Source organism: Podarcis muralis, chromosome 9, assembly GCF_964188315.1.
Source record: "Podarcis muralis chromosome 9, rPodMur119.hap1.1, whole genome shotgun sequence".
NCBI lineage: Eukaryota > Metazoa > Chordata > Lepidosauria > Squamata > Lacertidae > Podarcis > Podarcis muralis.
Window position 1 is genome coordinate 570,985 of NC_135663.1, and position 16,467 is coordinate 587,451.

Here is a 16,467-nt window from a genome sequence, read left to right on the forward strand (position 1 = left end):
CTTTCCAACGCCAGATCATTTCCACCTCCGGTGCCCCCCCTGTGCTGCCCCCTTGCCCCTTAGCACACCCCTGGGGAATCCCCTGCCCCACTGGGCTCCGGAGGGCACTGAAAGAGGCACAGGCAGCGCTCCAAGCAGCTCAAAGCTGAGGACCAGGAGGTCTGGGGGTGGCCTAGCTGGGCACGGTGGCACCCAGCCCCATAGTTGAGACTGGCATTAAAAATAAGGGGGGCAATATCATTGCAACCCCACGTTGCTTCAGCGGGAAGAGGAAAGCCAAGCAAGTCACTCTGCCTCGGGAGCCTGAGATTGTCTGCATGCAAAGGCAGTGTGGCCTAGCGGTTAGAGCAGAGCATTCCAAACTTTTCAGGGTGGTGACAAGCTTTTTAGACACGCATCATTTCGCAATGCAGTAATTCAGTTTTATTAAAGGAAATGAACCCCTTTTGTGCCCTGACACACTAACGCATCGCGAAACACTGTTTGGAAAGCTCTGGGTTCAAGTGCCCAAGTAGGTCCCGTGAGAGACCTGGGTTCGAATCCCCCCAAGCCATGAAGTTCCCCATGGGGGCTTCCTTTCAGCCTCGCCTCTCTCGCAGGGGGTCTGGGGGGTATTCAATGAGGAGGGGGGCAGTCATGGACCCCTCCTTGAGATATAAGCGCCCAAATAAATAAACACCTTCGCAGCATCCGTAGCAAGTCAAGAATCCGCGGGGGGGGGGGGGAGCAAACGGGCATCCGATTTGCCGCAAATCGCCCTGGGATAGGAAACTGATTTGTAAAAATAGAATAAATACGAGAGAGAGACACTGCGCACACTTTTGTAAATCAACAAAATCTTTTTAAAAAATAAATAGCGTAAGGCTGGTATCAGTGGATCAAGTTCATCCAATTTAAATAAATGTGCAATTAATTGTTAAAAAAAACAACAATTCGCCCTGTGATCTTCAGGCGAAGTGCGGGGCATACATTTAACTACTAACAATTAATAGCAATTAGTAAGAGTAGGAACAGTTATTAAGTAATAGGAAGAAGAATAGGAAGAAGAATCGGAAGCAGCAGGCGGGCGAGCGTGCCGCAGAGCATGTGCAGAGCGCGCCTCCCCTCCCGCCGGTGACGCGCCTTCCAGGCGGGGGCGTGGCCGGGGAGTGTCACGTGGCGGGCGGGTGGGGGGGCGTGGCCGGGCGTAGCTGCGGCGCCGGAGGCTCCTTTGTCCGGGCGGCGGCGGGCGGCCATTGGCTGGGCTGGGCGGGGGCGTGTCGGGGGCGTGTCGGGCGCGGAGATAACGGGGCGTCGGGGGCGGGCGCGGGCAGAAGGGCGGAGAGCGACGCCCAGGCCGCCTCCCCAGTGCCAGGAAGCAGCGGCGGCGGCAGCGGCGCCCGGGATGGGATGGGGCCCCGGAGGAGACGCCCCCGGACGGGCAGCCCCTCGCCCTCCGCCCCGGGGGGGGCCCTGAAGCCCCGGGACAGCCGGGCGGAGACGGTGAGCGGGGAGGGGGAGACGGGGCAGGGGATCGGGGGGGCTTTGGGGGGGGGAGGGAGCTGGCCGCCCCCCTTTCCGCCGCCGGGCCCCTCGATCCCCCCCCCGCCGTCCTCCCCCGACGAGCCGGGGCGTCTCCGCGCGAGTCTTTGTCCTCCGGGCTGCTGCACCTGACGGGCACCCGCATGCCCTCTGCCTTGCTCAGCTGCAGCCCCATGGATCTGCACCTGGACTATGAGTGTCGGGGGCTTTGGGGGGGCTCTTCGGGGTGGGAGGGAGCTGGCCGCCGCCCCTTCCCCCCGCCGGGACCCCCGATCCCCCCGCCGTTCTTTCCCGACGGGTCTTTGTCTTTGTCCTCCGGGCTGCTGCACCTGACGGGCATCCGCCTGCCTGCCCCCCTCTGCTTTCCTCAGTTGCAGCCCCATGGATCTGGACCTGGACTATCAGCTCCCCGCGACCCCGCCCCTGCCGCCACCGTCGGGGGCTGGGGGGGTACTGGCCGCCCACCCTTCCTGCCACGGGCCCCCCCTCGCCCCGCCGCCCTCTCCCGGAGACGCCCGGGTCTTTGTCCTCCGGGCTGCTGCACCTGACGGGCATCCGCCTGCCTGCCCCCCTTCCCCTCTGCCTTGCTCAGCTGCAGCCCCATAGATCTGGACCTGGGCTATGAGCGCCCCACGACCACACCCCTGCCGCTGCCAGGGGATTTTTTTGGGGGGGAGGGAGCTGGCTGCCCCCCTTCCTGCCACCGGGACCCCCGATCGCCCCACCGCCTTCTCCCGACGGGACGGGGCGTCTCCGCGCGGCTCTTTGTCCTCCGGGCTGCTGCACCTGACGGGCACCCGCCTGCCTCCCCTTCCCCTCTGCCCTCCTCAGCCGCAGCCCCATGGATCTGGACCTGGACTATGAGCGCCCCAACGTCGAGACCATCAAGTGCGTGGTGGTGGGCGACAACGCCGTGGGCAAGACCCGCCTCATCTGCGCCAGGGCCTGCAATGCCACCCTCACCCAGTACCAGCTGCTGGCCACCCACGTGCCCACCGTCTGGGCCATCGACCAGTACCGCGTGTGCCAGGAGGTGAGGCGGGCCAGGGAGACCCTTGCCCTACTCTTCCCCCACCCTCCCGCCACTTCCTTTGTGACCCACCTGCCCCCCCCCCTGTGCCCACCCATAGGTGCTGGAGCGCTCGCGGGACGTGGTGGACGAGGTCAGCATCTCCCTCCGGCTCTGGGACACCTTTGGCGACCACCACAAGGACCGGCGCTTCGCCTACGGCAGGTGAGGCAAAGGGGGGGTGGCGGCTCCCCAGGTGGGCAGGGACAGGTTGAGTCGGAAGGGACCCCCAAAGCTCATCTAGACCAACCCCACGCAATGTAGGCGTTGCGGTGAAAGCTCCAGTGTCAGAGAGCCTGCCGCTTTCCGTGTCCCTCCTACGCTGACTGGCAGCTCTCCAGGGAGGCAGCTTTATCTGGAGTGGGAGGGAGGGAACGGGCCTGTGCCCCCTGGCACTGGGAGGGCAGGAGACCCACGGGAGGTGGAGCCCAGACAGAGGGCCGGCTGCTTCCAGCCTCCTCCCACCTGGGACCTTCGACATGCCAGGCTGGGTCTGCTGCAGCCGGTCTCCCTTGCAGGAGGGCTTGGCCAGAGGGGGGGCTCTCTGGGCATGGCACCCGCCCTCCTTCTCTTGGGCATCTTTCTCTACCCCCCCCCTTCATCTGAGGACGGGGAGCCAGGCACGAGCAGCAAGATTTGCAGCCTGCGGGTGGCGGGCAGGGGTCTGGGAAAGGAGGGTCTTCCAGCCCTCTGGGGGAAGGGTCCAAGGGGGCTGGCTGGCTGGCTGTGGTGGTGATTTCTTGCACGGAATCATGGAAATGGAAGGGACCCCCAAAGGCCATCTATCCCAACCCCACGCAGTGCAGGAATTGCAACGGAAACATCCCTGACAGATGGAGAGGAAGCCCCCCTCCCCTCGCTTCGCATGTCCTGTGCCTTCCACTTCCGGGTGGGTTGCGCTGTCCTTTGGCCTTCCTGGGTTGGGCTTGGCGGGGGGGGGGGTTGGTGTTTCACCCCCCTCCCTGCTCTCTGCCAGGCCTCTCCTGGCCCTGGAACCCGGCCTGGCGTCCTGCGGCCTCCGACTCACGTTCTCCACGTTCACAACTTGGCCGCTGAGCCTTCCGAAATTCTTGAAGGGGGGGGACGGGGGGAGGCCATCTCCTATTTCACATCTGCCCCGGAGACTGCGGCCTCTTTCTCGCCTCCTCCCGCCCCTTCCCCAGGTGTAGAGAAAGACCCCCTTCTCCACTTTCTGTGGATTTTCACCCTTGGGCTCCCCTTTGGCAGAACAGGTGCTCCCTGGCTCAGGCTGGCAGCTGCAAGTTGGCTGGGCCACCTGGCCTTGTCACTCTTGGTGGAGCCTGCGGCTCTGAATCTCAGGGCTATGGGTCTGAGCCCCACGTTGGGCGAAAAATTCCTGCATTGCAGTTTCTCGAGGTCCCTTCCAAATCTGATTCTCTCTTGGAGGTCTCCCCGCCAGATCAGCTGGCAGCGGGCACCCTGGCTTCTCCATGTGCGATATGCCAGCCGGGCTTGACCGCTCGTCTGCCCTTGATCCTTCCGAGTCCTGGCTCTCTGGCCCTTGAGCCACATCACGGGGCTCTGGGAACGGAAATCGCGGACTCTTCCTCCTCGGCCGAGTGCCAGTCTGTGCCAGCGGTGGTGGGGCCTTCACCCGCCCGCCTTCTCCCCCGCAGGTCGGACGTGGTGGTGCTCTGCTTCTCCCTGGCCAACCCCAACTCCCTGCGACACGTGACCAGCATGTGGTACCCCGAGATCAAGCACTTCTGCCCGCGCACCCCCATCGTGCTGGTCGGATGCCAGCTGGACCTGCGCTACGCTGACCTGGAGGCCGTCAACCGCGCTCGCCGACCGCTGGCCAAGTAGGGGCACCAAGACACACACACCCCGTGACGCTCTCGGGGCTGTGTGCCAAACGAGAGACCCCATTCTTGGGGGTCTGGTGGGAGATGCCCCCCAGGGGTGTGTCTGCTAGGAAACTAAGGAGGTTTAAGCTTCAGAGCCACTCATTCCACAAGTGTTTAGTTCACATTGCTTAACAATTTTACTTTAACAAGTCCAGTATGTACAGTGGATGCTTGGGTTGCAAACGTGATCCGTGCGATTCGGCGCTTCTGGGCATGTGCAAAGCGCGATTTAGCGCTTCGGCACATGCATGACCCCCTAAACCCAGAAGTAACCCGTACCGGGTTTTGATGGGTCCGTAACCCGAACAAACCCAACCTAAAGCGTCTGTAACCCGAGATATGACTGTACATATATAACATTTCCCTAATTTTCACCCCCACCCCCATAACTTGAAAACTATGGGATGCAGGATACTTTTACTCACACCTGTGAGATAATCCAGGACAGCAGTTTTAATCAAAATCTGAGAAGCAGTAGTTATATTTCTTTTAAAAGGGTAGTGGTCTGTCATTGAAGATGATGGCGGGGGTTTTTCCGGACCTTGTTCCTTGTTGCAAAGGGGCCCCCGCAACAGTTCAAGCTTCAGGGCCCCCGAAATGTAGGCCTGCCACTAATCCCGCCTTGTCCCCTAGAATAATTGTGCAGGGGGACAGTTAGAGTTGGACGAGGCCTTGGGAGACCTGGGTTCGAATCCCCGCTGAGCCGCAAAGCCTGTCTGTGAGCAGTCAGCCACTCTCATCAGCCTCGCAGGGCGGTGGTTGCTCTGAGGACAAATGGGGAGGGGGAGAACCATGCGCGCCCCCTTGGATGAAAAAGGTGGCATAGGAATGCAAAAATTGAATATGATTTGGCACTTCCGCTGTCTTAGCCTGGAGAGGCTCTGCCTGGCATCCTTTTGTCCTCACCCCCCTGCCCTTTTCTCGCCCCCCAGGCCCATTAAACCGTCGGACATCCTTCCCCCCGAGTGTGGGCACGAGGTGGCGAAGGAGCTGGGCATCCCCTACTACGAGACCAGCATGGTGGCTCAGTTTGGCATCAAGGACGTCTTTGACAACGCCATCCGCGCCGCCCTCATCTCCCGCCGCCACCTGCAGTTCTGGAAGTCCCACCTGAAGAAGGTGCAGCGCCCGCTGCTGCAGGCGCCCTTCCTGCCCCCCAAGCCGCCCCCGCCCGTCATCCACATCCCGGAGCCGGCGCCCGGGGAGGGCAGGGGCCCCGACGCCCTCTTCCGCCAGCCGCTGTGCGCCGACGTGGTCTTCTGCCTGCAGGGGGGCCACCGGGTCTTTGCCCACCGGGTCTACCTGGCCACGTCCTGCTCCAAATTCTACGACCTCTTTGCGCTGGACTCTCCCGAGGCCGCGGGCGCCAAGGAACCAGCGGTGAGGACTAGGAGCTTGGATGCCGACATCCAGTGTGGCTCGTCGGCCGCGGTCGCGGCGGCTTCTCTCCGGGCCTCGCAGAGCGACGATCCCCTGCGCTTGGGTCGGGCGCCGCGGGCGCTGGCGGGCTGGGGCCGGGGCTTCGTCAGCATGCGCCAGGAGGCGGTGCGCGACCCCGTGACGCTTCGCGAGAAGCCCATGGCGGCCGTCTACCTGGACGGGCTGGTGCAGGCGGGGCCTTTCCTGGCGGTGCTGGAATACCTGTACACGGGGCGGCTGGAGCAGCACGGCGCCGACCTGATGCAGGTGGCGGCCATCGCCGAGCTGCTGGAGGTGTTTGACCTGCGCATGATGGTGGCCAACATCCTCAACAAGGAGAGCTTCATGAACCGGGAGATCACCAAGGCCTTCCATGTCCGGCGTGCCAACCGGATCAAGGAGTGCCTGAGCAAGGGGACCTTTGCAGGTAGGGGAGGGGGCAGAGGGGGCCGGTCTGGGGTTGGGGGCTCAGCTGGGCAGGAAGGGAGGAGCGGCTGGAGAGAAGAGAATTGCAGGATTGTGGAGTGGGACCCAGGGGTCATCCAGCCCAACCCCGACACTGGGAAGTCACGTGACAGCTGTGGCAGCCATGAAGAGCTGTCCCAGGCAGGGCCGGATTGAGGTTTGATGTGGCCCTCAGCAACAGAATGTAATGGGGCCCTTTCTATGTCCAGCTGTCCTTTGTCAACAACAAATGGTTGCTGTTTTTTGTGTTGGATAGATGCTATATGGTAATTTATGGACCATTTGCATATAACAAAATATGAAGTGATTGTTGAACTGAAATACAATTAAGAACCGGTGATATTTGAGGGAGCAGGCTAGCAGGCGGGACCCATGACTTACATCACAGGAGCGGACACAACACAAAACACGGCTGCTGTATGTAGGTTTTATTTTATTTTTTATCTTCTATTTTGGAAATGTACATCCAGTTTTTCCCCCTTTAAATATTTTTGGGGGCCCCAAGAGAGTGGGGCCCTAAGGCATAGCTTGTTTAGCTTATACGTAAATCCGGCGCTGGTCCCAGGGCAGACGGGGCAGCAAGCCCCATCTGAATATCTGAAGCGGTGTCCGGTCAAATGTTAGGAAGACCCTTTTGAGGATCATAGCTGGGTGACTGTGGAACAGCCTCCCTGGGGAGATGGGCTGTCCTTCGTTGGAGTTTCTCAGCCCAGGTTGGAGGGTCATCTGCCAGGGGGTTCTTTAGCCGCGACTCCTGCATCCGGCTCTCCGAGAGAGAGCCCCCCCTGACGGCCCCCTTTCTCTTCCCTGCCAGATGTCGTCTTTGTGGTCGACGACGGGTTGGTGCCGGCCCACAAGCCCCTTCTCCTGGCCGGCTGCGACTTCATGGTCGCCATGTTTGGGAGCACCTTCCGGGAGAGCTGCGCTGCGGAGGTGAGGAGTGGGGGGCAGTGGGGTGGGGGCCCCTCTGGGAGTTTGAGCCTTCAGGGAGGTTGCTGGCTGGGCATCCTTGGGGTGGGGGATTTCGGAGGCCATTTTGGGGTATTTTTTTATGTGCTTAGAGCACATCTATAGTCCGCTCTTCAGCCCCAAAGGCTCCCAGAGCAGCTTCCGTACGATCAGAGTCCCTCCCTGCAGGCTGATAACCAGTGAGACACAGCACGCAAAGAGGAAGGAGCAGGGAGGGAAGAGGAAAAGCAAAACTTCTAAACAGCTTGTTTGTTTATTTTATCTCAGGAAACTTATATGCTGCTTATTGGGGGGGGGAACGATAAGTGTTTTACAATAAGCTTAAAACAATAAAATTATCACTAAAAGATTCACGGCCACAAATATTCAGACAGTTAAAACCAGACTAGAATAGACAGAAACCAATTAAAACACTTGTAAACTTCCTAAACATCTGGGTAGGCTGGTCTGAATAAGCCGAAAGCAAAGCCTGATATCAACGGTTGCCACACTAAATGTTCTCCCAGATGCGGTGGGGATATTGTGTGGCACCTGTAAAAGTGCCAGTCCCACAGATCTAAGTGGGCAGATGTGGGGAAAGGCGATCTCGCAGGTCCCAGGCTCCCTTTATATGCTAAGATTAACACTTTGAACTTGGCCGGGAAGCAGACTGGCACGGCGGGCCGATCTCTGTGCACAGGTGCCCCACGGTGACCTGGCGTTGCGCCAGCCAGCAATTGCTCTGCAGCATCCTGCCCGGACTGCGGCTTCCAGATCCAGCCCGCACGGAGCGCCTTGTGCCCCGAATGACCAGCTGCCACGGTTCTGGAGGCCGGAGGGGCCGGAGAAGGCTGCCCTCTTGCACCGGAGCGGATGCAGTGAGCTCTGTCCTTTGGCTCTCCTGTGGCTGCAAGGGCTAAGGGTTGGGGGGGGCACCTTCTGGAAGGTGCAAGTCTCTTGCCCTGTCCCCTTGCCAGAGCTAGCCCCACGCAAGTGCCTGGAAGCCGGGGTGTGAATGCACTTCTGTGGCCTGAACGGGTGCAAAACTCCCTCCTCTTGGTGCCTTGTCGTTCCTGGGGCAGCTGGAGTCACTGCGCATGAAAAGACCGTATTTTTCGCTGCATTAGACGCACCTAGTTTTTAGAGGGGGAAAACAAGAAAAAAAATATTCTGAATGAAACAGTGGATGTATGATTTTTGTGGTTCGCGCTGTGGCCACAGACATGTGATTTGACAGTGAGTTTTGGGTAGCCCAATGCAAAAATCCTGAGGATCCATGTGGATCCGTGCTTTGTAACCATGTTTTTGTGCCATTGTGGCTCCACAAAACAGTGGATGCATGGTTTTTTTGGTGCAGGCTGTAGCCATGAACATGATATGTGATCTGATGGTGAATTTGGGGTGACCCAGTGCAAAAATCCTGAGGATCCATGGGCTTTTACCTCCTCTCTCCCAGGCAGCGTCCCTTATCTCTCTTCTGATCCCACTGATCAGCTGTTTCCTTTCAACACTCCCTTCCCTCTTGTTTGCCTCAGCTGGAGCAGTTTTTTGCTCCTCCTCCTCTTCTAATTTCTCTCCTCATTGCTTTAGTATTCCTGTTTCCCCCGTTTGCAAGTTTGCTGTCTTTACCTCCCCCCTCCCAGGCAGCCTCCTTTATCTCTAGCGTCCCTTATCTCTCTCCCCGATTGGCAAAAAATTGTTTCAACACCCACTTCCCTCTTTCAAAAAAAAAAAAAAAAAAAGCACGACCTGTTTTCCTCCCCTGGGCAATTCAGCTCCAGGGCCCACACATTCACTCCATAAGACATTTCCTCTTAATTTTTAGGAAGAAAAAAGTGCATCTTATGGAGCAAAAAATACGGTCTATCTTTTCTTGCCACTGGCATGGCGTGAAGCCCTGGGCTGGGGGGGGGGGCGGCTGTCCTGGCAGCTGAGCCAAGAGGCTGGCGGGTCAACAGCATGGGCTGCGGACGCGGGTCAGTCTTCTGACCGAGTGTGTGCCCGTTGCCAGGCACCCGCCTTCTCTCTGCATGGCAAAGGTGTTGGTGGGGCAAGTCCTGACCCCCACCCCGTGCTCTGCGACCCCCAAGCTGGGCCCAGGCCTCTTTCGCTCCCGCGCCCGACCCCTTTGGCAGCAGGGAAGCCAGCTGGCTGCTGGAATGTGCTGCCCCAGCCAGGAGCTGCCAGGGCCTGAGATAAATCGGGCATCTCGAAAAGAAAGGGTCATGGGGCTCACGAGGGGCCGGGGTGGCAGCCAAGCCCCTCCTGGCGCCACCCCGGCCTCCCCCCGGCCTGCCCAAATTGGTCTTGCTTCCGTCTTGTCTGGGTTTCTGAGGCTCTTTTGTTCCCTTTTGGGGAGGGGGGGTTCAGCCTCTTACCCGGCTAACTGTAAAGTAGCAAGGCAAGTGCCTCTGAGCATGTGCAAAGGGGCTCTTTCTGGGTTGCTGGTGGAAGCAGCTTCCGTCCCCCCCAGAAAGAAATCTCCCAAGTCCAGGGAGGAGCTGGAGGGCCGGGTGGGGAGGTTTGGAGGGGGCGACTGGGGGGCAGCGAGGGAAAGCGCTGGGTTGGTGGGGGTTCCGTGACTTTGCCCAGGAGCCCCCAGGACAGGGACAAGAAGAGAGCAGAGGCGTCGTCATGTTTATTTCCTGAAGTTTATGCACCGCCTGATTGTAAAACGAAACGGAAAACCAAACCTCAAGGCAGTTTGCAAAAAGGCACAACAATAAAGTGAGGCTTTTGCAAAGCTAAAATAACGACAGACGAAAAGCATGACATCTCCCAGGGACTCTCTCTCGGCCTCTGGGCAGGCTTGTCTTCCAAACCAGAATGTTTGGCCCTGGAGGCGCCTGCTTGGTCTCAAGTGGCAGGGAGTTCCGGGTGCCACCCGTCCAGTTCCTGTAAATGCAGAGTTGGTCTTGCATGGCGAAGGCGCCTGCTTGAGATCTATGGGCAGAAGGCCCAAGTTGGAGGGTGGGGGGCCAGGCCAAGGCAGCTCCTCCAGAGACCCTTCTGCCCCCCCCCCCCCGCAGGTCGCCCTGCCGGGCACCAACTGCGCCTGCCTGCGGGCCGTGCTGGAGTTCCTCTACACGGGCCTCTTTGTCCCCACGCCAGACCTGGACGCCATGGAGCTGCTGGTGCTGACCAACCGCCTTTGCCTGACCCGCCTGCAGGCCCTGACCGGTGAGTCCTTGGCTGGGCTGGACCCGGATGTGGGGGGGGGAAGGAGGAGGAGGAGGAGGGGCTCCCCCCCCCCCCCGCTCACCCATCTGGCCGCTGCTGCCTCCTGCCTGGAGGCCGCTTATGTAAGCTGCCGATAAGATAATGAGGCTGTTTGTTGGGGACGCAGCGTCCCTGGGATCAATGAGTCCCCGAGCCTGGATGGCCAGCCAGCAGCTGGGGGGGGGGCATTAGCCTCTCGCTGGGGGTGGGGAAGAGAGGGAATGGAAGCAGGGGGCTCTTTCTCGCTTGTCCTGTCTGGGTTCTGGGGAGCGGCGATGGAGCCTCTGAGCACGCACAGAGTGCATTCCTGGGAGAAGAGAAGAGAGGAGCACAGGGAGAATGTGCTCTCTTTTGAGCCCCGTCTAGGAATGCCTGGGTGGGTTCTGGGGAGGGGCAGTGGAGCCCCTGAGCGCACACAGAGTGCATTCCTGGGTTTTCTCTGGGGTGAGGCTGCCTCTCCCAGTCTGAGGCCCTTTCCTGGTCTTCTCCCCAGAGCAGTACGCAGTGGATGAACTGGTCCATGCCAGCCTGCAGAAGGTGGAGATTGACGCCCAGGTCATCCTGTACCTGGAGATGACGCAGGTATTCATCGGCCCCCCAGGCTCCCTCTCTAATTATTATTGTTGTTGTTGTTGAACTAATTAAACAAATGAATACGACAGAATTAACAGAACTCTCCCCCTGGGGGGGGGGGGAAACAGCGCAGTGTTAGGCTGGAAAAGTTCTTGAGGCCATTAGGAAAAATCAAATGTCACGTTGTATTAGGAGAGGGAATCCTATGTCCGTATTTGGAACCCCAGAAGTGTAGAATTGGAAGGGACCAGAAAGAGATTGCAGCTATTAGCTGCAAATAAGATAAATTCAACCAGAGGAGATGCAGAATTTTCGCAGGGTCCTCCGAGCCGTTCGCAACACGCAATTTATGAGATTTATTTTTCAACTCTGCGTGTTTTTAATAACAAATTGGAAGTTGCCAATCCATGGGGGGGGGGGGCAGCTGAGGTTCTGCCAGCTCCCAGCATCCCTGTCTGGAGAGCGGAAGCCTTTTAGCGGACGCAGCTGCAGTGAAGATGGAGCGAGACCAGCCTTTGCGGGGCAGAGCCCTGGGTGTGGGTGTCTGCCCTGGGGGGCTTCTGGGTTCTGCCCCTGGGAACATGGGGTGTCTGAAGTCCCCCCCCCCAAAGATGTATTTGCTGCCAGGACTGGGCCTTCTGCATTCACAGCACTGCCACTGAGCAAACCTCTCTCCCCCTGGCATGGAGAATTTTGTGGCTTGGAGTCATTCTCAAAATCTAGATAGTGGACGGATCAAGGGTAGGCACAGATCCGCGCTCTCCTGCCTCGGTCGGAGCGCTGTGTCCGGTTCTGGGCACCACAAGAGCCCAGAGACACTTCAGGGATCTTTGGAGATGGGGTGGGGGCCGTGCATGTGCTTTAGTGCCCCTCACCGTTGCCCTTCTCCCCCCCCCCCCCGCAGTTCCACAACGCCCGCCAGCTGGCTGCCTGGTGCCTTCACTATCTCTGCACCAACTACAACAGCGTCTGCCGCCGCTTCCCCCGCGAGATGAAGTGCATGTCTCCAGGTAGGGCGGGGGGCAGGTGCCCCTGGGCACGGGGGAACCGCTGGCGGGGGGGGGGGGCGCACAGCTCCTCTGCTTGGGGGGGGGCGGCCCTCTGCCGCGGGAGGCAGGAGTTGTGGTTCCTGCACTGCAGGTGTGGGGCACTAGGCGAGGGAAGGTATGTGGGGCTGGGGCTGCCCTTCTGGGGGGTGTTGAATTGCGGAGGTGGCAGGTTCTGTGTTGGATGCCCTGTCGGGATTCTGCCAGGGAGACAGGGCATCAGGCAAGGCCCCCAGCTGGCTCCAGCCACCGGCCGGTAGCCGGACGATCACCTGTCTCCCTTGGAACAGCATCAATCAGTGACATGAGCCTCAGATACGTTTAGAGACCCGTGCACGCTCTATCAGAAGAGTGTGTAAATCTTCTCACAGCAGAAGAGGCAGACAGAGCCATGTATTTTACAGCACTCCCCCCCCCCATTTTTTTTATTTGTTTTCACAATATTATAAACAAACAAGCAAACAAGACAAACAAACAAAACAAACATAAATCATAGCCTTATTGAAAATTACAGTTATTAACTTTGTTAAGTGACCTCCTCGCTTCCCCTTGGTTGAATTTCATTGCATGTCCTTTTAACGGTTTTCCAAATCCCAATTTTTATGAAATTTAACTTAAACATCCTTAAATCTTCACCTTATAGAATTAAACATATTAATTCATCACTTAACATAAATAAAATCCTAAGCCCATTAAGTATCTGCAAGCTATTTCCAGTTAGTTTAACTTAACAAATTTAACTAAGTAATCATTAAATTTATTCCATTCTTCCTGATACTCCTCCTCCTTCTGGTCGCGGACTCTTCCGGTTAGGTCGGCTAGCTCCGAAAAATCCATCATCTTCATCTGCCATTCTTCTACTGTTGGTAATTCTTGGGTTTTCCACTTTTTAGCTAACAAAATAGGAGCAGCAGCTGTGGCATACAAAACTAATTCTGTATTTTACAGCATTTTATTCAGCAGCAGGGACAAAGGGAAAAACATGTTTGCTTCCCTTCGTCTCCAGCAAAACAGCAGCAATGCAAAAGCTATATAGAAAACGGAAGTTCCCAGCAGACTGTGCTGGAAATGTAAACAGGCATGTGACCCACAACAGTCCTGCCTGTACCCTTTTACGGTGGAACGGAACTATATCCTAACAGCCCCATCTCCCTCTCTCTTCCCCCCCCCCCAGAGAACCAGGCCCACTTTGAGCGCCACCGCTGGCCCCCGATCTGGTACCTGAAGGAGGAGGACCGCTACCTGCGGCTGCAGAGAGAGCGCCAGCTGGAGGAGGAGATGCTTCAGAAGCAGCACCCGCGGCGCAAGTGGTGCTTCTGGCGCCCCCAGCACTCCAGCCCCGTCTCCTGAGCCCCCTCCCCACCCCCACCGGGCTCCCAGGGGACCTCGGCCGAGAGGGGAGGGCCTCTGCCTTGTTTACAACCCCCCCAGCCTTCCTGCCAGCTCTGTGCCTCTTGCCACGGCTGCCATGCCTTTCTCTCTCTGTGTTTACGCCCCCTGCCCTGCCCCACAGAGCAGGCGGGCCCCTAACCAGCTGCCTCTCCAGTCGCTACCTCTGACCTTTGCAGTATTCTGGGGGCGGTGGGGAGGTTTGGGGGTGCAGGAGGAGGGGGTGCGGAGCTGCTATGAATCGGGGTTGGTCTGGACCCAGCCCACACGGGGCCGGCTGGACCTGGGGATTGGGGGCAGGGTGTTGTTGTGTTGGGGGTCTCTGAGCCGCGTGGCTGTAGGTTGAGAGGAGAGGGAATAGTGGGGGTGGGTGGGAGATTTGCATAGGAGGGTGGGGTGCATGAGGGGGTGGCAGGAGCCATGGGCCCTGCGTGGGGTGTAAGGGGGGGGGTAGAGATTCTTCTTCTAGTTGTAGGAGCTGCTTCCTGTCTGTGCTTGTCTGCTGGGTGGGGGGATGCGGGCGGGGGGACCCCTCCCCAGGCCGGTGCCTTGGACACAACGCGAGCCTCTTCTCTGGACTGGGGGGGGGGTGAGGTTGCAACTCCCTCCCCCCTTTGCCTGTCCAGCTTGGTGCATTTAGGGAGGGCTGTGGTCAGCCCATCGCCACCCGGCAAACCTGCACAACCAAGGTTTTTTATACTTTTTTCTACGTGTTCCGTTTCTCCCCTCTTTCTCCCCGAACCTCGGCCAAGCACAAACCTAACCCAGGGTGGGGCCGCCTCTGGCACTCACCGTACAGAAGGGCTTTGGCGGTGCAGGGGGGGTCCTTTGTGGCCCGGGCTGCATCTGCGTCTCTAACCACTGTGAGCTGAGCCTTGCCGCTGCCACCTTTCTTACACACTTCAGTATTGGACTGTTTTAACCTTTTAATAAAAGCCTTTTGTATCGTGCTCCTGCGAGAGAGGCCTGCCGTGGCGTTATTTATGATGCTTGACAGTTGCTCTGTCTGGCCCAGAGAGCCTTGCAGCTGAACGGACAAAGAAACCCTCGCCTAATAAGAATCATATTTCATATTTGTACCCAGCTGAGTGTGTTTCAAAACATCAAACATTAAAAACTTCCCTATCCAGGCTGTCGATGCAGTAAAACCAAAGGGGGGGGGGAATACATTTAAAACATCCCACCCACTTCTAAAAGGTCACAGGCCTGGTTCTAGAGGAAAGCTTTTGCCTGGTGCTGGGCGAGTCTCCCTGAGCAGAGCATCCCCTAAACGGGGCCACTGCAGAAAAGGCCTGTTCTCGTGATGCCACCCTCCAGGCCTCTGGTGGGGGGGGGGCACACACAGATAGGAAGAAGGGGTGTGTGGGTGACTTTGAGCCTTTCTGCAGAGGACAGAAAAGAGACAAACAGAAGAAAGCGGCTTTTCTGCTCCTGTGGAGGGTAGAACTTGAACCAGTGGTTTAAAGCAGAGCTTTCCAAACTCTGTGTCGCAACACATTATTGTGCCGGCTGCAGTGGATCGGCGTGTCTTGCGAATGCTCCCTACGTTTCTCCAAGGGCTGGAAATGGGTTAGTTTAACCTCTGGTTAACCTGACTGTAGCCTTACTGTACAGTCATACCTCATGTTACGTTGTGCATTTTCAGGTTGCATCCCACGGCGACCTAAAAGTACCGGAAAGGGTTACTTCTGGGTTTTGCCACATGCACAGATGCGCAAAATGTCACCACACGTATGCACAGAAGCGGCGAATCGCGACCTGCGCGTGCGCAGAAGCGGGTTGCGTTCTTTTCAGGTTGTGAACGGGCCTCGGAACGGATCCCGTTCGCAACCAGAGGTACCCCTGTGTTGCAAAATGATGCTGGTCTGAAAAGTGTGCCGCCAGCGTGAAGTTTGGAAATCTCTGGCTTAAAACTTACAAGGGGATTCCGACGACACATCAGAAAGGAAGGTGGCAGCCTCTCCTTCCTCTGAGGTTTCTAAGCAGACGTCGGGTGGCCATCTGTCAGGAATTCCTGCATGGCAGGGGGTTGAACTAGATGGCCCTTGGGTGCCCCTGCCATGATCTGCCTTTCCAGCTGCTGGAGGGCAGGCAGGTGAAGAGAGGCCTTTGCAGTTGAGGATGGAGGAGGAGGAGGAGAAGGTGGATTGGGGCGGGGTCTTCCATCTCTCTTAAGAGCCATGCAGTGAGGCTGCCCCTCAAGTCAATGAAGCTCTGCCATGTTTGAGAGGAACAGGAAGCAGTGCGGGTTCAGCCTACACTTGAGTAGGACCCTGGCAGAGACACATGCCCGACTGGCATGTTCTCTTCCTCCTGCTCGATTGTTCGGGAGCTTCATAAGCTTTCTTCTGCCCGAACATCACAGCGACCGATGCCAAACGACACTGGCACACTTGGGGATCCACAGAGTTTGCACAACTTGTGTAACGGACCTCAGCAACTCAGCATTTTGGCTAATCTACTTTATTTACATATCAACACACATGGAGCACTGCAACATGGCTCCCTCTCTCTCTAGCATCAGACAGCAAAGAGGGGAGAAAACCACAAAGGACAATAGTCCCACTTCACGGAACACAGGAACACAAACATCCTGTCTCTGTCACTTCCCACTCTGTGGAGTCAAAACATATACTGTCATGTGATGGACAACAATCCCATGACTGCAGGAATTCTAACAGAGCTCCCCCTGCAGCCATTCCTGCTTCCCTCTTCCCCTCCGCATGCTTGTTTGGAAAATGGAGGCAGGAAGGTTTTTCTCCCTCTCTCAGAAGACTGGGACTCCTGGACCGCCCAAGGAAGCCAAAGGCTGGAAGAGTCAGGACGGGTGAAAGGAACAGTGGAACTCCTGCCTGCAGGAGGCAGGCGACCTGGATAGTTCTACAAAGGGGAAGAGGGCTGGAGGCAGCCACGCTTCTGGATATCGCCTGCTGGAAACTGCAGGAGAGGA

The 16,467-nt window shown here is 57.9% G+C and overlaps 1 protein-coding gene across 1 annotated transcript; it reads left to right on the forward strand.

The window, feature by feature from the left end:
* Positions 1-1,310: 1,310 nt before the first annotated feature.
* Positions 1,311-14,467, forward strand: LOC114604470 (rho-related BTB domain-containing protein 2-like). The gene is made up of 10 exons (XM_077933666.1): positions 1,311-1,482; positions 2,353-2,554; positions 2,652-2,755; positions 4,228-4,413; positions 5,391-6,304; positions 7,157-7,275; positions 10,320-10,470; positions 11,003-11,091; positions 11,987-12,092; positions 13,303-14,467. Exons 2-10 carry the CDS (start codon positions 2,363-2,365, stop codon positions 13,476-13,478), a joined length of 2,037 nt encoding a protein of 678 aa, XP_077789792.1. The 5' UTR covers positions 1,311-1,482; positions 2,353-2,362; the 3' UTR covers positions 13,479-14,467.
* The last annotated feature ends 2,000 nt before the right edge of the window (positions 14,468-16,467 follow it).